Raw genomic sequence first — 23653 nt, forward strand, 5'->3', positions numbered from 1 at the left:
TACTCGGGCCCCGCTTCACCAGGCCCGGCTTTACCGCGGCCGCCTGTGCCGCCCTCACGGCCCCGGCCCGGCCCGGCCCGGAGCGGCCGCGGGCCCCGCCGGCTCCGGCCCCTCAGCGCCATCTGTGCCCCGCTCCCGGTAAGCAGAACCCCTGGTTAATTCACGCTTTTTCCACCCCGCAGGGTCCTCCTGCTGTAAAAAGGCACCTGAGGGCTGCAGCTGCTGCTGGTACTGACCAGGCAGCACAAAGTTGTGTAGGATCACGTTTTTACATATCTGTGCACCATAGAGGATGTGGCAAAGTGTGTTCTACAGAGCAGTAAGGTAATTCACCATGTGAATGTTCAGCGGAGGATTTGATGTTTTAGAGATCTCCCTCAGAAATGTACAAAGCATCTTGTTGGAACGCAGCAGGATGAAAAATGCTGGAGCTTCCTCAAGCCTGTGCCTGTCCTTGGCTTCCCAGGCCAGCTCCAGTGCTGCTCTGTGTTTTTTAAATTGAAAAGCAACTCAGTAACTTCTGAAATCAATGTTGTTTTAATGAACTAATTCATTTTTAAGGAGTTCAGAGACCCGTTTCACAAAGCTACCTCAAGTTCACGTTTTGTGTTTTCAGAGGAAGGAAGAAGAATGTCCCAAAAACAGCTGAAAGAAGCCTTTATCAGCAATCTGAACGGAACGAGTTTGCTGGAAATTTCTGCAGGCTTGTCCCTTCCTCCGCTGTGCCTGCTGTGCAGAGGGCTCCTCCTGATCCTGTACTACCTGCACCATGGAGAACCTGTAAGCTCAAGGAAGTACAGCCTGCTGCTGGACTTCCTGGTGCTGGTGTCTCCTCTCGTGTTCTCCTGCACTGTCTTGTCTCCAATCATCTTTTTCATACCAGTTGTCCTTGCTGCCTTCTGTGCCGGAATATTTTCCAAAATATACAGCCAGACAAAACGGGAGGCCAGAGCGCCCTTTGGGCAAATTGTAAAAGAATTCCAGAAGGCACGCTTGGACCCCGAGTGCATTCCAGCAATAACTGTGTTCCGTGTTTATGTCAACGTGCTGACATCCATCAGCATTTTGGCCGTGGATTTCCCGCAGTACCCCCGGCGATACGCCAAGGCCGAGACCTATGGCACCGGAGCCATGGATTTGGGGGTGGGAGCCTTCATCTTTGGAAATGCTCTCGTTTGCCCTGAGGTTCGCCAGAAGCCTCACGGGACTCAGCCCAGGTTCTCCAGTCTGGCCAGGCAGGTGTTTTCTGTGTGGCCGCTGATTGCCCTCGGCGTGGGGCGGCTGCTGAGCGTCAAATCCATCGAGTACCACGAGCACACCTCGGAGTACGGCGTGCACTGGAACTTCTTCTTCACCTTGGCGCTGGTGAGACTTGCAGCCTCTCTGCTTTTAGCCATATTCCCCAAACACAAGGCTTGGCTCGTGGCTCTGGCTGTGGCTGTGCTCTACCAGCTGCTCCTCAGCACGACCTCTCTGAAGATGTTCATCCTGCACGGGAGCGACGGCCGGGGCTCCCGGCTTGGCTTCCTCGATGCCAACCGGGAAGGGCTGTTTTCCCTCTTTGGCTACCTGGCCATCTACCTGGCGAGCGTGCAGGTGGGGCTGTGGCTGCTGCAGCGCAGGAGCTCGGTCAGGGGCTGGCTGGAAGCCCTCGGGGGGCTGGCCCTGGCCATGCTGGTGCTGTGGGTGCTGCTGCAGCTGTGCCAGGCGTGCACGGAGCCCGTGTCCCGCCGCACGGCCAACCTGCCCTTCTGCACCTGGGTGCTCGCCCACTGCCTGCTGCTGCTGGGCTTCTTTGTGCTCACTGACCTCAGCCTGGTGTTCACAAAGCTGCTGGTCAAGGGCTCCAGTGTGCCCTGCTGCTGGAAGGTTGTGCAGCCCCCTGATTCCAGGGAAAAGCAAGGAATGGAGGCCGAGCGGGTGGGAAGGCAGGACAAGCTGTCACAGCTATGCCTGATTAGTGCTATTAACAAAAATCAATTACTGTTTTTCTTGCTAGCGAATGTCATGACTGGTGCTGTGAACATTATGATAGACACAATCCACAGCAAGGCTGCCTTTACATTATGCATACTGCACTTGTACATGTTTTTTAACTGTTTAATTATGTATATATTGCACGCCAGAAATATAGTATTAAAGTTTTGGTGATTCCACTTTGGCTGAGTGGACTAGCTGGACTCTGTTTGCTGTAGTTGAATGATGGTATTTAATGGAAAAACTGGTATTTTTCCTGGATGTGTTGCAATAATTTATAATTTAAAAGCAGAGCTTTTTATTATGTAGTGTTGATTGCTCTTTAATTGTTCATTTTACCAAATTATACAGCTGATGATCTTACCTGTTGGGAGTTGTTGCACATTATCCTGAAAACTTAGGTGTGGAGATTGCTGAATATCCCTGCTGCTTCTGAGACTAAACTGTATTTACAGTTAGTGAACTGTGCTCATACCCAAGGAATTAGATAACAAGGTAGAGCAGAAACCAGATGAAAAGTAAGATGAGGAATGATTATATGGAGAGAGAGGCCTAGCTGTGTCAAGGTTTACCTAGTTAAGGCCCTTGCATAAATAATAGATAAGAATAATTCTTTATATAAAATGTATTGAATAAGTGGATACTTGAAAATGTTTTGGCCCCAGTCCTGCAGAGACTTATGCATGTGCTTGACTTTGATGGTAGTAATTGTGGAATGTTAATCATATACTGAAACCTAAATTAGCCTTTGAATTAAAGCTAAATTTTACTTCCGTCCCCACTGATGAATATAAATGAAGACCTGAGATAAAGTATGATGCTCTGAAGGATAAACTCAACTGCAGATGAATTCATAAAGCAGTTGTTGGAGGTTGTGGTGCAGATAATAAGAGCAACACTTCATAAGAAAGTACAAAGATACCAAACGAATTCAGCTCCAACCTGCAGACCAGCACACTGAATACTGTATTTTGCCAGCTGAGATGTCTCCAAGGGGGGACATTTGATATCAGTTTTTATTAGCAAACAAACATGGTGCAGATGGAAAGAAGTGCAGTGCACTGGGTCAGGGGTCTGGCAATGGCTTGAGAAGGGAACTGCTCAGTTTGTCAGTCTTCCTTTCAAGGCCAGAGCAGAACACCCTCTGTGTTCCCTTTCCTGACTGTGACAGTTCTTCCTGACCTCATAAAGTCGTTGGGAAGAGAAATACACTTAAAGATTGTGAAGAATTCTATAATGGGATATAAATACTTTAGGAGTAGAATACCAATGGTAGTTGATGATAGATGCCCAGTGTCAGTGGAGTTACAGCAGTACACATGGGCCATATTTCATATTTCTCCTTGTCTATCACACGTGATGAATCATCAAACCTTTGGAGAATAAGCCTCTAAATCAGATTCCTTAAGACAGACGTGCTGTGGAAGAGTCATAAATTTATTCAGTTCTCCAAGCCCCTGGCCAGCAGAAAGGTGAAGTCTGAGGATTGCAGGCTGTGGCCATGCTGAGTTCATGCTTGTTTGCTTCCAACTTAAAGCCAAGTAGTCTTGAGAATGAAAGCAAAGCAGCCTGTGTTATCCTGGGGACAGATGCAAGAACTGGCAACAACCTCTTAGAAACAGTTGTCAGTTTATAGCAGAGTTTTCTGGTAACTGGTGGATATGTTTATTTTAAAACACTTCCTAGACTTGCCTAGGGAAGAAAGGTCTCCCTCGTGAATCTACTGGCACTACTCATTTATGCAAAATTACTCATGGATATTTATTTTTGAAATATTTAAAGCGCGGGACCTGCAGCGAGTTCTGCCTGTGAGCACAGGCCCGTGGTGTGATTCAGAGCGGGGCGGGTGTGACAGGCAGAGCTGTGTCTGGACAAGCACAGGGCATCCAGGTGCCAGCTGCACTGGCTGGAGCAGGGAGCGCGTGGGAGGCCGGGTGGGTGAGCTCCACACTGGTGGTGCCAGTTCAGGGCTGCAGCTGTGGTTGGCACAACAGCAGCGAGCCCAGGGGATGGTGTGCACCTGAGCGAGAACAAACCCCTCACCAAGGCCAGCTTCTCATCCTGACACTTCTCCTGGCCTGAGGAGTAAGTTGGAGGTTGCAGCCAGGTGGCTTTGGTCCCTTCTCCCAGGCAGCAAGTGACACAAACAGAGGACATGGCCTCAAGCTGCACCAGGGGAGGTCCAGGTTGGACATCAGGAGGAATTTCTCCATGGGAAGCACGGTCAGGCACTGGAAGGTGTCCAAGGAATGACTGGATGTGGCACTCAGTGCTCTGGACTAGTTCACAAAGCGTGGATCAAAGGTTTGGCTTGATGGTCTCAGAGGTCTTTTCCAACCTAAATGATTCTGGGATTCTGTGGGCTGTTCACCAGTGAGTTAATGAGAGACAATTCTCATTGCCTGTTGTGGGTAACACATGCAGCGAGCTCTGCCCTGAAGCCACTGGTGCCGTTCTGAATGCTGAGTGTTCCAGCCTGTGAACACAAGAGAATTGCCTAGGCCTCTGAAAGAACCCAGAGATGCAATTGGGCATCCTCTGATCACAGGAGGAGCAAACAGCTCTGTCTGGGTTGGAAAAGAAGTGGAAAGTGAACACCAGGACACTGCTGCCCTCTCCACACACCTCCACAGCTGAAGGAACAGGAACTCTGCATTTCACTTCACTCTGGCCTGTTTTAGACAAAGATCTCTTTGTGCAGATTAAAGGTATAATTTTTAAAATCAGAAACTTTTATTTAGTTGTTACAGAATGAGTAAAAATTTAAGATGTTTCAAGTAGGAAGACTAATGGTTCAACCATCATGTGTCACCTACTTCAGCAATAGTGAAGCAGAGGAAAACAGAAATTGTTTTGCCTTAGCTGCCATAATTCCACCAAATGACCTTTCTGTAGGGCTGCAGGGTAGAAAAATCCTGGGATATGGTGGGAGAGTGGAGCTGATTACATTTATCCCTAACTTTTTATTAAACATCACTAACTCCTTAACGCATCTCATTATTTTTAAGGATCAACTCCAGCATGCCTCCTCTCCCGGCTGCAGTGGTATCTCTTTTGAAGTCAGAGGTTCCCCCGAAGATTCCAGGCAGTATCCTATTTCAAAGCCACTCTGTCCCAGAGAACAGGTATTTCTTCCAGGCAAAGAGGCCCATGCAAATGAGCACAGGAAGGAGCTGGCTGCCTTTCCACCGCCTTGGAGATAACAAAACAAGCCACGTGTTCCAACGACTTAAAAAAACATTAAAAATCCATGGATAAAAATGGTATTAATGTAATGGTGCTTTTTGTATCAATGTGCACTCCAAGAATACAGAACCTGGGACAATGCTGCTGTTGATGTGGGAGGGAGGAGTGACACAGGAAAGCATATCCCTGCAAAGACCTAAATTCATCGTGGTTCAGGGTGCTCCGGTGTGAGAAACTCTCCCTCCTAACAAACCCCCAGCTTTCCTGCTGCCGAAAACCACGGACACACCGACTGCTGTTCCCGTTACAGCAGCTGCGCGAGGAGCTCCTCCACTAAACATCCCTTTAAACATCCCCAGACACAAGAAAGAATCCTGCTCCTTTATTATCCCGCTCCCCTGCATTTTCTTGCGAGGGCTCTAGTGCCTATATCCATACACAACAAGAATGAACAGGTCAGCTGTATTATCCCGTAGTTCAAGAAAGACTTTGTGTTCGTTGTTGTTTTTGTAATTTTTTTTTTCTTTTGGGCTGGTTAATTTAGGCAGCCACAGGATTTCGGGCAGGCTGCGCTGGGGTGCTGCAGGCGCCAAGCAGAGCTGTTCAATCCTGCCCTGCCTGGCTCGGCACCAGCCGCGTTTGATGCCGGGGAGGCGTCTGAGGCGGGGAATTCAGCGAGCCCCAAGGACAGCGAGTCCAGCGCTTATCCCTCCACAGGACACCCCAAAACCCGCCCGTGCCTCAGAGCGTTGAGCTCAGCGCGGTTTTATCAGCCCGCGCTGCCGGCGGGGCCGTTCGCACCCGCGGTAACGCCCGGCCCGGCCCCGCTCGTTGTAACCCCCAACGCCCCGGGGCCGGCACCCGCTCCCGGCCCAACCGCCGGCCCGGGGGCCGTTCCTGGCACCGCCGGGAGCCGTTCCCGACGCCCCCGGGCAGAGCCCCGCGTCCCTCCCGGCCGCCCGGAGCGGCCGCAGCGCCCCGCGGCCTCGAGGCCAGGCCGGTGCCCGGGGTGGGCCCGGGCGGTGCCCGCGGCTCTCGCGAGAGCGGGGCGGGGCGGCCCCGGGGCGGGCAGGGAGGAGGCGGCTCCGGGACCCGCGGTGCCGCCCGCCTGTCACAGCGCCCGGGCCGCCCAGCGCCGCCAGCAGCCGGTAAGGGCCCGCCGGCCGCGGGGCAGCGCTCCCGGGGGGGCGAGGGTACGGGCGGCAGCATGGGGTTCTCCCCGCCGCGCCGGGCGGCTCCCCGCCAGCGCAGCCCCGCGTGGGGAGCCGGGCGAGGCCGCGCAGCAACGGGAGGAAGGGGTGGGTCTGCCGGGGCAGCCGGGCTGCAGCCCGCGGGGAGGCGGCGGGGCGGGCGCTGGAGCCTGCTCCGCGGGGCGCCCGGGGCAGCGCCGGGCTGGGCTGGGCTCCCCCCGCGCGGGCCGGGGGCGGCGGAGGAGCCGCAGAGCCGCGCCGGGCTGGGCGGGTCCCGGCGGCCGCGCTGGGCCGGTGGCGGGCGGGGGGTGGCGGCTCCATCTCCCCGTGGCGGCTCCATTTTCCCCCGCGGGCTCCATCTCCATCCCCGCCCGGGGCTCCGTCTCCCCGTTCTGATCTCCACCTCCCCCTCTCCCCGGGGCTCTCCGCGGCTCTGCCCGCGCTCCCCCCGCGCCGTGCCCGTGTGCTGCCGCATTCCCGGCCCGTTGCCGGCCCGCGCGGGTCCCCTCCCGGCGGGGTGGGTGGGCCGGGCTCGGCGTGGTGAATCAGGCGATGGGGAGCGCAGGCTGGGTGCCGGCTGCTGGTGAAAGTGTGGCGGGGAAGCGCGGCGGGTGTTTACCTCCGGCCGGGGCCGCCCGCAGGCTGGAGCGGGGAGGAAGCGGCAGCAGCAGCAGCGATGGCGCGGCTGGTGGCGGTGTGCCGGGACGGCGAGGAGGAGTTCCCCTTCGAGAAGAGGCAGATCCCCCTCTACATCGATGACACCCTCACGGTGAGTCCCCGCCGCCCGTCCCGCTGCGCCCGCGCCTCCCGCGTGTTGCAATTCCCCAGGCCGGGCCTTTCCTCCTCGCCGGGCCTCGCTGGCTCCTCCTCGGGCTCCCGCGGCGTTAATCTTTGGGACTTTGCAACACTTGGGGTTAGCAGAGCTGAATGTGGCAACTTTTTTTATCTGATGGCCGGCTCTGAGAGCGGGCGAGCCGCATAATGAGGGAGTTACCGCCGTGCCGGGGCCTGTGCACAAGTTGTGCCGGAGCCACGAGCGTGGCTCGGTGCTCAAGGGTGGAGCAAAGCCATTTTTCTGCTGGGAAGGAAGGGAGCCATGTTAACGTTAAACCCGGCTTAAAACCGGCTGATTGTTCTGCTCTCCGACAGGCAAGAAAAGGCTAAAGGCGTTTTCGAGGGCTTTGGCGTGAAGTCAGGCTTATCGAGTCTGCAGAAATGTAACAAATCTGAGAGTTCCCATTTCGGGGTGTTGCTGGGAGTTGGAAAACGTGGTTTGGCCGTTTCCAGAAGATTCAGTGGAAAAATCAGCTAAATGCCACCTCGGAGGTTCTCTGGTCCTTCTCCTCGTGAGTTTAGAGGAAGGTTCAAAAATTGCATTGGAGGAGAACACGGAGCAAATGGAAAAAAAAATCTCTAACTAGCCAGTTGCTCTTGTTTTAATAAAGCAGGAAAAGGTGTTGAAAATAATATTGCACTTAGTGTAATTTGGTATCTTAATGATTCATATTTGATTTCTCTTGATAGTGGAAGAGTAACTGTTGTTACTTTAAGTGATGTGAAATTTAAGTGATTTAAATTCCTAATCTAATGTTTAGGACGGAAGAATCCCTGAGTTTTATCAGCTAAGGAAGGTGTCCCTGCACATGGCAGGGGGGTGGAACTGGATGATCTTCAAGGTCCCTTCCAACCCAAACCATTCTTCCACCTTCCAGAACAAAAGTGTTGGATGTCCTCAGACAGGCCCCATCTGCTTTTGCAGCATTTGCAGGAAGTCCTTTTGCTGTATTTTAGTTTTGATCAATGTGAATGGTGGCATATTATTAATTTACCAAATATAATCCCTGGTTTTGGCTTCTCTCTGGTTAGCTGTGTTCAGAATTAGGCAGAGTTTCCCCTCAAGCTGTCCAAAGCAGTATCTGCCTCTCCTGGGGGGCTGATGACCTGGAAAACCCAGACTGTGCAGGAATAGTGCAAGTTTGAGTTTTTTGGTGTCTTGGCCACACCTTGAAAGCTGTTTTGCCCATTCATTTTCCATGTGGTTTTATGCTCTTGGATTTCTCTCTTTTTTTTTTTTTTTTTTTTTTTTTTTTTTTTTTTTTGTTTGTTTGTTTGTTTTGTTTTGTTATTTTTTTAATCCTTCCTGGACTCCTGATGAACATTACCCATTAGTTTGTGTCATGTAGGATTGCCATGCTCTTGTTATTTTTGTTGTGTGTAATAGGTTGAGAGTGAAAATTCAGCTCTACCAGGTGGATGACTTCAGCAAACCTAAAATGCCATTTGTGGTTTAGTCCCAGAATTTAATACCAGGCCCAAACTTTGTGTAATTGCACTGTGTTGTTGCTGCCCTTCTGCTTTTTACACCATCCTCATGATTGAAAGGGTCCTCTAGCTGTAAACCAGTTTTATATCCATCTGGAGAAAAGGCATTTATGCAAGTGCAAGTCATCCTCACCATGAAGAAATCTTACCTTGTGTCCTTTTCTTTTTTTTTGTCATTCTGTTGCTGTTGTTACAAAGTGTTTGGATTTCTAGGTGGTTTCTGGAGGCTTTTATTAAAAAAAATCTGCAGCAGCAAGTGAATGAACCCTGAGCTTCCTTGTCTGTCATCTATAATTTATTTTTTAAATACTTAATGAGAGCTATTACAAGACATGCAGCTGTCTTTGAAACAGAATTTTACATCTGCAGCACTATCTTTAATGGTGGTTATTGATAGTGACTGGCTTCTGTTACCTCTTTGAAAACTCAAATTTTAAAAATAGTGGGAGCAGTCAGCTGAAAGGGTTAATCTGTGCCTTAAATGTGGAATCAGTGATTAGTGATTGCAAATGAGGAGTGAATGGCCCATGTGCTCCTCATCTGGAATTTGCTTTGTAGTAGCCCGGGAAGCAGCTCAGGTGCAGGCAGATGCTGCTGCCCTGGGTGGATTCTTCACCACCTCACTTCCCTGTTCCTTCTGGCTCAGCCAGAAATTAAAGGAGGTTTCAGTACTGAACCCTTTTCATTTCTTAAGCAGCTTTTATGGTTTCTAGAAGGCATTCCATTTGATGTGGTATTACAGGATTTTTTTTTTTCCCTTCCAGTTCAGGGTGTGATGGTGGTTGATGTTTAACCACTTAATAAAATCTGATCAGACACATGAATTAATTTAGTCTTTGATTCTTTTGCTCTGTCGTACAAAATACCTCAGGGTGTTGTCTGATAGTGGGAGATGAAGGTGAGGGGGGAGAAATAGGCAGATTTATCTCTTGTCTCTGTTATTAGCAGATAGAGCTTTTACTTTTGCTTGTAGCTCCTGGCCCGCAGAAACACCACATTAGTGGTGTAGGAAACCTCCAAATCTGCAGCAGAAACTGGTGTGGATGGCTCGGGGGTGAGGGAGGCTGGAAGGGGAGCTGGGCTTAGGATTGGCTCTGCTCTGCACAGAGATAAGGCAGCTGTGCCAACGCTCAGATTGGGGCACAGCAAAACAGTGCCTTGTTCTCAGAGAAATGCTGTTTATTTTGGAGTGGTGCTCGGTGCCTGCAGTGAGTGTGAGAGTGCTCTGGAGGTAGTGTTGGTGATCGGGCAGGCAGCAGGGAATTCTGCCTTCCCTAGACAGCTGAGGGGAGGTGGAAGGAGGAGAAGGGCTGAATCAGACGGTTTTATTTGGTGTTCATTTGCATTGGGGTTATTAACCAAAGTTGTTATTTTGCCTTTTAGATTTTACAGTGAGCTTTCAGTGTTCATATTGACAAATTCCCTGTCTCTCAGTTTGGACAGGGAAGAGAACTCAGCCAGGCTTTACACATTTTTCTAGTTCTTTCATTTTATTCCGTGGTTGCACAGTTGGGTTTTTGACTGAAAGTTACTTTGCTGATTCCTGCCTCCTCCCAAGAAATTGCCCGCTTTGTTTCTCAGTAATTTGATAAGAAATGTTATTAATTACTTACAAGTAATCACATTGTTCTGTAGGCTTAACATTTTGCTTTGAGCCTCTTGAGAGTTGCAGCTGCAATCACACAAAGCAAACTATGCCTTGGAGTACCTTGTTGGGTTAATATGGTTTGAAATTAGCCTTTGGAGGAGTCGACTCTGTCATTAAACTGTTGTGACTGTTTCCTCAGAGCTTTATAAATTGAGTTAAGCTGTTGGGTCCATTTGGTTCTCAGTGTGTTGAAGTTTTTTTGCTTTTTTGTTTTGTTTTTTTTTTTTTTAAGCTGAAGCAGGGTCTCAAGTCACACAGATGATGATATAAACACTGATGGTCCATTTAGCAACCTTTGCTTTCTAACAGCTATTTAAGACTTGTCATTTATAAACTGCCTCTAGAACATTATATTAATGAAGCATTTATTGCTTTGCTGAGACGTTCACTATCTGACACAGTTACTTTTATCCTTTCCCAAGCTCCAGTAATTATGTGAAAAGAACGAGCATTTAACATAATTTCAGTCTTATTTCCCCCAAGAAAGTAAAGCAACTAATGCTCTGTTTGGCTTTTTTTTTCATTTGTTTGTTTTGTCTGAAGCTCCTCTTTAAATTGTTTTTCCTCTCTTGTATAGATGGTGATGGAATTTCCTGATAATGTGCTGAACCTCGATGGACATCAGAATAACAGCACACAACTGAAGCAGTTCATCCAGGTAAATCATGTTTCCTGAGAAGTGAGACTTCTGCTTTCCTGAGGTTGGTGTTTTTTGCTTCTCCAGGAGGTTGTGACTCCTGGAATGCCTCAGACACGTCAGCACCTGGGAGCAATCGCACGTTGGTACCAAAGTGCACTGGGCTCAGTTGTGCTCTGGATTCCTCAGCATTTATTGCACGTTGTCTTGTCAGGAGGCAATGGCTGCATGGCTGGGAGCTCAGCACTCACTGTGGCAGCTGCAGCTTCTAAATACATCCTGATTTTTATTTTTCTGAGCACTTTTGAGCCACCCTTTCAAGTGGAAGTGTGGATTGCTCGAGGTTGGGTTCTTATGATTAGTGCCCATACCAGGGTAGAATTTTTGTGCCAATTTGTGGACTTTATAGAGATAAGTAGTGAGAATTGGTTTTGTGGTACCCCAGAAACTTTAATCCTAGAAACTGATGTGCCAAATTCCGTGGCACCTGCAGCAGCTGCAGGGTGGTGCCACTTGGTGTGCAGAGGGGCAGAGGTTGCTGCTCTGCAGTTGCAGGGTTGCCTCTCTCAGGGCTGACAGCAGCAGTGCAGACATGTGCTGCATGCCAAGTGCAGCTGGGTTGTGAAAATAGCTCGTTCCTGCTTTGCTGTGGCTCCTGCAATTAATTACAGGAAACAGGGTTATTGCACAGTGATAGTGCTTGGCAGGTGATTTAATGGGCCTTCCTCTAAGAGCACAAACCTTAAATGTTACCTGATGGTACCTCTGCTCTCCACATTGCATAGAAGGAGCTGAGAGCACTTGCTCTTTTCAGTGGATGGGAGTTCTGCAGTATCGTGTGGTCTTTTCTTCCCTTCCCCAGAAGCTGTGGCAAGTCCTTTGTGCATGGGGAGTGTTTGAGTGGTGTGATGTGACAATAAAGCAGAGAATTCTCTGGTGGTGTGACACTGCCAGTGCAGATACAACTCAAGGGTGGGTTTGTGTGTTGGGGTGTGAGGAAGGGACACTCTGCTCTGCACAGCTCTGCTGGTGGCACTCCAGTGCTGCTGAAAGCCAAGGCAGTAATTCAGCAGGGAGGACTAGAAGGGTATGTGCTTTTTGTGAGGACGTGTGCCTGGATGTGTTTGACACAGGGGCCAGGAGACACATCTACAACTGTTTATTGACGTCAGCAATATTAGAAGGTGTTCTCATTAGTGTTCTATTCATAGCACACATTGGGTGTTCACTACTGAAGTCAAAGGCTTCACCATGAGTAGTAATGTGTGCTTTCTTTAATTCCAGCTAGTAGGAATGTAATGGGAAATGGCTTTTAGCCTTCCAGGAAAAATACTGCTAAATTTTCATGAGCAGAACGAGCTGGTTGTAAATGAGATTTCCATAAATGCCAACGAGAGTTTATGAGTTTCAGTGTGCCAAAGACAAAAGGAGTGTGAGTAGAAGATGAAAACTTGCAGTTGGTGTGTGTGAGACCTTTTCCTACAACATCTGTGCTGAGGTGGAGACAAAGAATTTCCCAACTGGGACGGGATGGTTATTCTGGGACCATCCCGTTCTTGGGACGGTTATTCTGAAGGAGCATTTGCGGTGAAAGGAGGCAATGAAGAGAAGAAAAAACCAGAGAATAAGTGTGGAATGATTTGATTTTTGTGGTGTTTTTGCAGAGACACAGCATGCTGAAGCAGCAGGACCTGAACATTGCCATGATGGTGACGTCGCGGGAGGTGCTGAGCGCGCTGTCGCAGCTGGTGCCGTGCGTGGGCTGCCGGCGCAGCGTGGAGCGCCTCTTCTCCCAGCTGGTGGAGTCAGGGAACCCTGCCCTGGAGCCCCTCACCGTGGGGCCCAAGGGGGTGCTCTCGGTCACCCGCAGCTGCATGACTGACGCCAAGAAGCTCTACACGCTCTTCTACGTGCATGGGTCAGTGGCTGCCGGCTGCTCGCGCCATCCCCGCTCTCTGCGGCGCCTTGGTGGTGATGCTGAGTTGTCACAGCACATTCTCCTCTTCAACATCCATAATGGCAGCTGCTTGTTGCCTAAACTGGGGGGAAAGCAAACCTAATCTTTGGTAGCACCAGTTGCAGTGCCGTGATTGCGGTTGGAAGATGCCAGTGTTTAATGTTTAGTCCTTAATCTGATGCAGGCGCTGGCGGGGTTTTCGTGGTCTCTGGAAGGAGAGTGTTTGCCTCACTAATTGGCCTGTAAATAAAATAAAAGTGGTAATTTTTTCCACCAAAGTTGGCTGCACTTGGGTAGAAAGGTAACACTGAGAAAGTGAAACCTTCTGGGCTTGGTGAGCACAATGGCATTAGTTCCTGAGCTGTCAGCAGAGCAAACAGGGAGTGCTCAGCACAGTGTGTCTTGGCCTTCCAGTTGGCTTCAGCTTGTTCTTCTTGCTCCAGTTAGCAGGAAAAGTAGGGAAGGTTAGTGCAGAGTTGAGATTGAGGTGGGGAGAGTGAGGTAGTGCAACCTGATCCAGTGGTTTTCAGAATACGAAGTTCCTCACTTTTTTTTTTTTCCATAGGTCCAAACTGAATGACATGATTGATGCAATTCCCAAAAGTAAGAAGAACAAAAGGTGTCAGCTACACTCCCTGGACACACACAAACCAAAACCTTTGGGGTAAGTCTGTGTTTAACATGCACAATTGAAATATTTTAAAGGAGCAAAGTATTGAGACTAATTTATTTTTAAGCACTGAGATCAATTTTTATGCTCTGATCTGCTTGCCAGAGTAGCAGTTGGATTGTAGCAGACCTAAATAGTCGCTGGGGAGAGGAAGAGAAGCACCAGGAGTTTTGGGCATGCTCAGGGCATGGATGGCTTCTGCACTGTGATATAAACAATGCTATTAGAAAGACAAACTGGTTTCTGTGCTCTAGACCAAAATGGTTGCTCAGCAGATTTTCAAATGGTACATGCTAAATAAATATACATCATTTTACTTGGGATTATTAAAAATGCCTTGCACAATTGTTAACCAAAGGCTTTATTGTGGTTGGATGCAGGGTTAAAACTGGAACTCCATAAAATGTATTTTCTCAAAAGTGACAGCATGTTTTGAATACACCACTGAACAATATGCATATATGCCTCTGTCTTGAAGTTGAAATGATTTATTCCAGCTGGTTAAGCAGAAAAACACTCCCTGTAAATCTATTGTGGATTTTAGGGAGGTTTCTTGTTTGTGGGGTGGCTCCTTTTATTTTTTTTTTTTTTTTTAATATGATGACCAATAAATTAGTCTCTTGGGCTTAATTGGAGTGTCTGGACCATTTTTTTTCAGCTGTGTTCTGCTGCTGCTTAAGCCTCCAACCTGTGAAAGCTTGCTCATGGTTTCCAGTTACAGGACATGTATTTTTCTATGCAGATTGGAGTCTCCTGGGTTTAGTTAAATCCCCTGGGATACCATGCATGTGGAATTTGACACTTGATTTTTGCTTGTGCTGCTTGAGGAGGATACTGGGAACTAATCATTATCTTCTATTATATTTTGGTTACAGGCCTTTCACGAAATTAGTTTAAAGCTTGTGTTACACGAGGTCCTGAGAGTACAGGGGTGTAGATATATTTATTTCTTTTTTAAATAAAGCAAATTCATAGCATCATGAAAGTGGGTTTTGGGTTTTTTTTATATTTAGTAAGCTTAATCTTTTCTGTGTGAGAACAGGTGCTGTGGAACCTGCAGTTAGCACTTGGGCAAGGTAGAACAATTCTGAAGCTGAATGAATAGAGAGGAAAATGCTGCTTTTATTTCCCCAATTCATGCTGGAATAAACCCCCTTTGGATGTTGGCAGGTTAACAGGGAATATGAGGAGGAGCAATATTTTATACTCTGCAGGTAAAACCTGGGGGGTTACCAGAGAACATGGCCTGTGGACAAGCAGTGCAGTTTGCTAAAGAAGCTGAACTTGCCCTCCCCTCCTCAGCTGAAACCCAGAGTGTATCAGCATTGATACAAATTCAAATAAATCTGCCTGCAGTGGCCACAGACAGGCTCTGGCTGGGCTGTGGGGGCACCCGGCTGTCACAGAACAAACTTCATTTACCAACGTGGAGCTCCTGCTCCACATCTTCACAAGAAACTCTTCAGATGAGTTGCATCTGTTGGGCCTTTCCTCCACACAAAAAGGCTTTGAGCTGGGGCTGTGTGTTTAATTAGAGGAGTTATGTAAGCAGCTAATGCCACTCCAGGGTTACTTATGTCCTCAGCCTCTGCCTGGCTTTTGGCTCCTCAGCTCTGTTTGGGACTCAGGAGCATTTGAAACTCTCCAGAATGCAAGCCCTAGGACCTGGCAAACTGGGAAATGGCACACAGAACTCCTCTAATTAGGAAACAGGGCTGCTGCTTCCCATTTTCCTGCTCTGTTGCGTCCATAAGACAGAAATGACCATTCTCATAAGGTGTCAAGTGTACACAAGCCTGTAAGTAACCATGACTTGTTATTTAAAGTCCATTTTTTGTCACTTTTAGCACATCCAAATGGGGGTTGTAAAGTTACTTTGATATTCTAACAGATTTTTGAAATCTTAGGGTAGGGTGTTTTATGGTGAAAGTTGTTTGGGTTTTTTTTTTGTTTTGCTGTTTTCTTTTGTTATTTTGCTGAATTATCTTCACCTGATTAAAACTTGTATCTGTTTATATTTAAAGTAATATTCTGAAAATCACACCTGGTTTGCAGCTGTAACATTAGAAAGCCATGGTGAGTCTGGGTTATAAACATGGACAGCAAAATTTGCATCTCAGTTCTGACCCAAACTTTCATAGATAGAAAGGCTTAACCTATGAAGAATTCAAATAAAATTAAGGAACAGAGCAGCATTTTCCATGGGACTTGTTTAGGAAGAATAACTAGCTGATAATATATATGTTATAGGTCTGAAAAATGTTTGGTAATACTATGTGACAGTGAAAGGAGCAGTAGCAGACTCAGTTCAAAGAAATTAAGAGCAGTTAAGAAAAGTAGAGAAGACAGGAAGAGGAAAGAGAACAAGTGTAGCATCATTTTCTGCTATGGACCTTCCCAGGGAGCAGTCAGGTAAAGAATGAGGCTCTGCTGGGCTTCTTTGCTGCCCCCCAGCAGGGTGAGGAAGAGTTTGGTGTCGTTTTCACGCAGGGGTTGCTGGATGGACGTGTGGGAGCTGATGTCCCAGGAGTGCAGGGATGAAGTGGTTCTGATCGACTCCAGCTGCCTCCTAGAAACCTTAGAAACCTACCTACGGAAACACAGGTACGTGAGGGGAGCACAGCACACCTTCCTGGGGGGAAACACGAGGCTTTTGTGAGGCCAGAATGTTCACAGTGGAGAGGGCTTTTTCTTGTGAAACTGGCCAGCTCAGCAAGGTGCTGATGGGGGACTTTGCCAAAGATGGAGGAATATTCTTTGTGCTTAATGAAAGGGAAGATGTGGAGACCTCTGATGAAGTCATAGATGCTTGTCTTCATTTTTTTTTTTTTTTTTTTGCAAGGATTAAATGATGATTTACAGTTTAATGTTTAGAAACTGTGTGTTCTCATTCACTCTCACTGCCCTTGGGCTGTGCCTGTTTTCAGGTGTTCAGGGAGTCTGTGCCATTTCAGAATCCCGTGAGCTGCACTAGTGCAAGCAGATTTTGGGCTTGGTGTTGCCTTTAAAGCACTGTTTTAAACCACTTGTTTGTGGTGCTGTTAAATCTCTCTTGCAGGGCAGAAATAAACCATTAAATTATAGTTGCATGTGCACAGGACCTGCCGTGCTGATTGAAAAGTTTTAATTTCCAGCAGTCTCAAGGTTCTGATATCAACTGTAGGGGCACAGATGGGCGCGGGGGTGGCGGTGCTGTGGAAATAACACTTTGGAAACAAAATAACTTTAATCTCCTGTGACATTAAACACTGCCTTGGCTGCCTTCCTGGTGCTAACCTGCAATAATACTGCTGTTTTCTCTCCTTCCACCGCGGAAAGCAGACAGGTATTGTAGGTCTAACAGCGAAATATGTTTGATTTAATGCTGTCAAATGGCTGGAGACACTAGGAAAGGGAAAAACACCATCCAGAGCTGGCATGGGGAGCCAGCTTTGAGCTGAAATGTGAGCAGCTTGTCTGACTTGCATTTTTAGAGTCATCCAGCAAGAGATCTTGTGGCCTCTTGAAGGTTACTCCTCTTATGACACAGAATGAGCTTAATTTGCTTGGATTTTAATTATAAGTATACTCCTGTCACACATGAGCTGTCACATGTTTAAAATGAGTACGTTGTGTTATAAATAACCCTCGTTTGGCCATCAGCACAGTAATCTAATAATTCAAAATATGTTTGTAGTGGAAACAAGGATCATTCTTGTACAGCAGGCACCAGAGGATACTTTGCCTTGTTTCTTATCACTCACTTGAGTACACTTGAAAGAATTGCTAGAAGGTGGTGTGGTGTGTGTTACTTGGGAGAGAGATTTCGCCCTGGTTTGCAGCACTTGCTCACTGCTGAGATTTCTGATCTTTGAGTTGAATTCCGTGTGGGAATTTCTTCAAATCAAGGATTTGCTGGGTGGGCTCCGCTCCATGGGTTGGGGGACAGAAGTTTGATATCCAGGTTAGTAATGTAGAATAGATGGGATAATTCGTGGTCAATTTAGGTGGATCATAGCCAGAAGATACTATACTAATTACTATAATAAGAATACTATAATAATTACATTTTTGCAGCAGCAGAGCTCTCTCACACCCCAGCTCAGGCACATCACCGCTCACCCAGCGCGTTTGGGCGAACCGAGCGTGATCCTGTTCTTTCCCCCCAGGTTTTGCACCGACTGCAAGAACAAAGTGCTGCGTGCCTACAACATCCTGATTGGGGAGCTGGACTGCAGCAAGGAGAAGGGTTACTGTGCTGCCCTGTACGAGGGGCTGCGCTGCTGCCCCCACGAGCGCCACATCCACGTGTGCTGCGAGACCGACTTCATCGCGCACCTCTTGGGCCGGGCCGAGCCCGAGTTCGCAGGAGGGTATGAGTATGTAATTGGCTAGAGTGGGCTATCTAGCGCTTTGCTTCTTTATTTGACTCTCCAATGTCTTTGCCCAAAGTGGCTTTTTGCCTCTTTGCTGTGTGATGAACTCGTGGTTGTGGATATCCGTAGTGGTGTAGGCTCGGAGAGAGCGCTTGGAAGGTTCCGGCTGTGCTTTGGAAGGAGTGACCAAATGTCTTCCAGTTGGTTGTTCACTCCCTCAGCTGCCTGCTTGTCCACTGAGGTGTTCAAATATGCGAAATAGAAAGAGAGCCTTGGTTGAGTTTTGCCAAATGCCAAGTATCCAAGTTGGTTTTGTTGCCATTTGTGTATTTATGAACCTTTTTTTAAGTGTCTTAAAACCATCCGGTGAAAAGTTCTGAGCTCAGTATTGGAGAATCATAGAATGAGTTGGAAGTGACATTAAAGATCATCTAGTTCCAACCTCAGTACCTTTAAAGCTCAGTCACAATGGTTTAATGAGGAGGGTAAATCCTTTCATAGTAGTTTTATCTTAACAGATTGACCAGATTGATATGTAATAGATGGATAATGAACAGATTAATACTGAAACGTTTTTACTCAGCATGGTAAGTAATGTACAAAATTCCCTGTGTGTTTATTCAGCCCAAACTAACTGATGGTGAAATAATTGCTGTGAATTCCAGCAAATTTTAGGACACAAAAGAATTGCATCTCTGGCATTTAAACTCTTGATCCCCTCGTAGGAAGAGCAGGATATGGCGCCTGAAGCCAGAGGTGGCAATGCACAGTGCTGCTTCACAGCGGTGGCTTTGACCTGTTCCTTTCTATTTTGCATCTGCATGCAGCACAGCAGAGCCCTGCCAGGCTGCTCCTGCAAACACAGCTGCAGCTGTGCCTCCAGAGAACACGTCAGCCCTGCTTGGATCCTTCGGTGGGCTCCTAGCTGCTCTAACGGTGCTTTGGTTCCCCTTTCCCCCAGACGGAGAGAGAGGCACGCCAAGACAATAGACATAGCCCAGGAGGAGGTTCTCACCTGCCTGGGCATCCACCTCTACGAGAGGCTGCACCGCATCTGGCAGAAGCTGCGCGCTGAGGAGCAGACGTGGCAGATGCTCTTTTACCTGGGGGTGGATGCTTTACGCAAGAGCTTTGAGGTAAAAACATCCAGTTTTGTGCAACTTGTGTCTGAGCTGCTGGGCCTGTTGTCACTGTGGTTCATTTTCTGCTTTTCAGCACTGGGATGGAAGGAGTGTCAAGGGTGCTGCAGTCAATCCCTTGTTGAGTTGTGTGACATCCATGCACAGCAATACTGAAGTGTTTCCATGTGGAATAAACTGGAATAGAAAAGATTGAGGCTTGCTTTTACTTTCAAGCTGCCCATTCCAGTACACTGAACCTTCTGTGTTATTAATTCTGTTTTTCTACCTGATTGCATTTAAAGTAGCTGAGGCTACAACAGTTTTTGGTTGGTGTATGAGTAAAAATGGAGGATGTGGTTTTGAATTACAAAAGTGATTGCAAACTTCTGTGTTCAGCTTGTTCTGAATGCACTCTGATCCTGTGGGATCCTGAGCTTTAGACAGTTCCTTTAACATGTACCAATACTTAATATTGATCACCAGTTTATATGACATGGATATCTTTTTTGTTATGTTCATCTTCCATTCATAATAACTGTTCTCTCTAAGACACCAGAGAAGGAGGAGAAAAATCATTTTGGGCAGGATCATAGTGGAACCTTGAGCTGGTTAGTTCTTGGAGTTTTTTACTCCCACAGGATCAGAGATCACAGATCTAACAGTGCCTTAAAATCTGCAACTCTTCACTGAAAAATGTGAATCTGGGCCATAGGTGCAAGCCAGAGCTCCCTCACATGAGAGTTTCCAGCGATCTAAACCAAGTGGTTGCATCTTGGTGGGCATTTTTCTCCTGTAGTCAATAGTGGTGCTACTAGGATTTCATTCCTGGCTGTTTTCCTCCTCCTGTTTTATAAATGAAAAAGCTTGAACAGTGATGACTTCTGTAACTGGATCTAACCTCTTGTAAACAGATGGCTGTGGAAAAAGTGCAGGGCATTAGTCGATTGGAGCAGCTCTGTGAAGAGTTTTCAGAAGAAGAGAGAGTGAGAGAGCTTAAACAAGAGAAGAAACGCCAAAAGCGGAAGAACAGAAGGAAAAATAAATGTGTGTGTGAGATCCCTGCTCCTCTGCAGGCAGCAGAAGAGAAGGAAATCAATCAGGCAAAGGTAAACATGGCTAGCTGGGGCTTTTTAGGGCTTCATCCATCAGATCACTGTTCCATGGTAGAATTTGTGAGGGATGTTCTTGTCTTTTGGTCCCTGGTGGAATTTAATGCTCTTTCAGATGAGCAGAGTCTTTGTAAACCTGTAACTCCTCAGCTTGTGGGGTTTTTTTAAATCATAAATCTGAGGTTCAGGTTATGCCAGTCGTTCAGAACCTGGGGATTCAAATGCTGCTTGTAGATAATTACCATTGGGTTTTGGAGAGGGGGAACCTTTAAGTGGAATTACTATTCAGGATCTCTTGGCTGGCCTTAATGGGCTGTGACTGTGGGTCAAGGTAAATTGGTTGGGGTTTTGTTTAGTTGTGTTGTACTCGTGAAGAATTCTAAGCAATGCTGTTATCAGTCAGTGTCAGCTGGTTTTTCTCATGGAAAGAGTATCCTTTACAAAAGTGCTGGCTGAGCTGCTTTCAGTGCCTGCAATGTGTTTTGTTTCTGTTTGAAGGAGAGCTCAAACTTCACGGAAAGCAGCTGCAAAGCCTGTGGTAGCACCGAAGAAGCCAACAACTGTGTAGAAGTAATTGTTACTAATGAAAGCACTTCTTGCACTTGTCCTAGTAGCGGTACCCTATTAGGCTCACCTAAAATCAAGAAAGGTATGTTAAATCTCAGTATTTTTCAGTTTTAAAAAGCATTTGCCATTTATGGGGTGAACAGTGGTCACCTGTTTTTAAAAAGGAGTCCCTGCCCGTGGCAGGGAGGTGAAATGAGGGGATTTTTAGGGACCTTTTCTACCCAAACCTGTCTGGGGTTCTCTGAATTCTCTCTTGTTAGAGGCATAACTAAAGAATGTGCAGCAGTTCCTACAGATGGCAGTAATTTTGGCCTCTGTCTCAGGTTTATCTCCACACTGTACTGGCAGCGACTGTGGCTATTCCTCGAGCATGGAGGGCAGCGAAACGGGGTCCCGGGAGGGCTCGGACGTGGCCTGCACTGAGGGCATCTGCAACCATGATGAAAATGGTAGGTTTGGGAAGAAGATAATGATGCTTTGATACCCCCAGATCTGCAGCATCTCAAAAGAAACTTGGCTGTGTTTTGCAGGGGACGATGCCTGCGTCCATCGCTGCGACGACAAGGAGGAGGATGGAGACAGCTGTGTGGAGTGCTGGGCTAATGCAGAGGAGAGCAACACAAAAGGCAAAAACAAAAAGAAGAAAAAGAAAAGTAAAGCTTTGAAGTGTGAGAATGACCACGTAAGGAACATGGCTCTGCCAGATGCTTCTCTAAGTGCTTACATTTGAAAGTAGTTACAGAAGGATTTTAAATTCTGATTGAGACTTATGCTGAAAACGGGACAGCAGGGATCTCCTGTTCCCTTGTCATCCCAAGTTTTGGAACTGAGGTGCTTCCTCTAGAGTAGGTTGTGGTGGAGTCTCTTCTGTGTCCTAAGCACGTGCACTTTTGCTCACTCTCAGTGAATGTGCCACCCCCAGCTCCCCAGGCACGTGTTTAAGTGTAAATATCTACCCTCACTCACCTTTGGACCTTCCCTTTTCCCTCTGCTTCCTTCTCAAACTCGAATATTCCACATGAAACTCTGCTGGCAGTTGATTTCAGGCTCCTTTCCATTCCAGATTCAGAAGCTTGGGAGCTGTCTGGCAGATGCAGGTAGCAGAGAGAGCTCAGGAAATCTCACGCACACAGAGTTTCACCGCGACAAGACCAAAGACACACACGCTGAGAGCTGCTGTAGCGCAGACAAAAGCGGCCAGCAGTTGCCTTGGTTTGAGCATATGAAAAATGTGTCACAGTTTGCAGAACCTACAGAAATGTCACTTGTCCCTGATACTGGAAAAGGTGCCAAAAGCTTAGTGGAACTCCTTGTAAGTAACCGCTGCATTGGAATTTTGGGTTGTAGCATCTTGCTGTAATCTCTGGGGCTGAGAACTCAACTCCCAGTGAGGAATTAAGTCCCAGTGTTCAGTTCAGTTCCTCGTGCACGTTCCCTGAGAAGTTTATAATTGAATGCTTTGCAGAGGAGGAGAAATGGTGGCTGGAATGCGGTGACAGAACTTGTGTTGCAAGTGCTCATTGTCAAGGGTTGCATTATTCTGTAACATGAAGTGGGCATTATTGCTGCCTTCAGGCCTCAAATGTGGCTTCCCACTGCAGGCTCCTTGGGCAGCTTTCATCTCTCTCCTCTCCTTCCCTTCTCCTTCCACTTACTTAGATCCTTTGCTCTCTTTCCCTGTTTTTTCCTTTCCTTTCTTTTTTCATCTTCCCTCCCCTCAATTTTCTTTCTCGCTTTCCTGCTTTTTTTCCCTTTTTCTTTCCTCACCTTTTCACCAAAGCCCTCTAATAAAATCCATCCTCTTCCCATGGGAATGTGCGAAGACTGAAGCAGATTTGGATCCATTTAATGACTGAATTGGCTGCTTCTCACCGCAAACCAGCAAAGCCCTGTGTGAGCAGAGTGTCTGGATCAGCCAGCTGGGCACTGGGCTGGGGTCAGATGTGCTGCACAGGAGGGCAGTGCTGGAGCTCTGAAATCCCCCTTGTCATTGCAGGATGAGTCAGAGTGCACTTCTGATGAGGAACTGTTCATCTCCCAGGATGAAATCCAATCATTCATGGCAAACAACAAGTCTTTCTACAGCAACCGGGAGCAGTACCGGCAGCACCTGAAGGAGAAGTTCAACAAGTACTGTCGCCTCAACGACCACAAGGGCCCCGTCTGCAACAGCTGGCTGGCAACAGCTGGAGCCAACTGAACCCAATCCAACTCTGTCTGTCACTGAAACTCGAGATGACTACTGCGCCTTCTCCTTCCAAACTTAATTTAGTGACTTACGGCAAAATTTTATCTTAAATTAATGTGATTATTTTTTTTTTCTTGGTTTTTTTTTTTTTTTCCAGGGGGAGGCTGGTGGAGGTGATTTCCTTAATTTTGTTCTTTCTCCAGGCTTGTATCTTTAGTTGAGTAGCTGTGCAAGCCTCTCTTCTAATTTAAGCCATCTCTTTTCATTCAATGTTTCTCTTCCTGTGAGACTTACAAAAAGCAAACTAGTGGCAAAGTAATGTTGTACCTATAATTCTGTACAGAATGACAAGGAGCTGAATATAAGATTTTACAAAGTAGACATCCATTTGCAAAATGTTTTGGATGTAATATGTTAAAGCGCAATGTGCAAAAATTTAAATAAAGAATATTTATTAATATGCATAGTAAAAGTGAGTGTCTATGTTTGTACTCTGAGTGCTCAATTCCTGCAGTTCAGGTGGGTGGAGGTGGGGGTAAGGTGAGTAAAAGCGGGTCTGGGGAAGGACAGATCCTTGAAAACCAGGCTCTGTGCTCCTCCAGGGATGTGGAGTTGCTGCCAGCCCAGCAGGGACTGTGAGGGCCCAGCTGTGTCCGTGGCAGGGTCCCAACCTGGCACTGCTCAGCATCAGGTGCCTGTTCTGCTTCCAGGAGCTGGGATAAGGGA

At 47.4% G+C, this 23653-nt stretch overlaps 2 protein-coding genes across 4 annotated transcripts; both read left to right on the top strand.

Annotated features, from left to right (window-relative positions):
• Positions 1-10: 10 nt before the first annotated feature.
• Positions 11-2750, top strand: PIGW (phosphatidylinositol glycan anchor biosynthesis class W). Of its 2 annotated transcripts, none has more exons than XM_036395411.1 (2): positions 11-138; positions 617-2750. In XM_036395411.1, exon 2 carries the CDS (start codon positions 631-633, stop codon positions 2149-2151), a length of 1521 nt encoding a protein of 506 aa, XP_036251304.1. In that variant the 5' UTR covers positions 11-138; positions 617-630; the 3' UTR covers positions 2152-2750. The 2 variants fall into 2 exon arrangements, with proteins under 2 accessions (XP_036251304.1, XP_036251305.1); XM_036395412.1 differs by lacking the exon at positions 11-138 and adding an exon at positions 232-324.
• Positions 2751-6228: 3478 nt separating this feature from the next.
• On the top strand, positions 6229-23399 carry GGNBP2 (gametogenetin binding protein 2). 2 transcript variants are annotated; one of them, XM_036395200.1, is made up of 14 exons: positions 6229-6311; positions 6995-7122; positions 10901-10981; positions 12625-12878; positions 13483-13581; positions 16078-16191; positions 17736-17945; positions 18904-19078; positions 19975-20169; positions 20671-20821; positions 21063-21188; positions 21270-21421; positions 21803-22051; positions 22736-23399. In XM_036395200.1, the coding sequence occupies exons 2-14, from the start codon at positions 7030-7032 to the stop codon at positions 22937-22939; spliced, it is 2103 nt and encodes a 700-aa protein (XP_036251093.1). In that variant the 5' UTR covers positions 6229-6311; positions 6995-7029; the 3' UTR covers positions 22940-23399. The 2 variants fall into 2 exon arrangements, with proteins under 2 accessions (XP_036251093.1, XP_036251094.1); XM_036395201.2 differs by lacking the exon at positions 6229-6311 and having other exon boundaries at positions 17736-17939.
• The last annotated feature ends 254 nt before the right edge of the window (positions 23400-23653 follow it).

This window comes from Molothrus ater, chromosome 21 (assembly GCF_012460135.2).
Source record: "Molothrus ater isolate BHLD 08-10-18 breed brown headed cowbird chromosome 21, BPBGC_Mater_1.1, whole genome shotgun sequence".
NCBI classification, from domain to species: Eukaryota; Metazoa; Chordata; class Aves; order Passeriformes; family Icteridae; genus Molothrus; species Molothrus ater.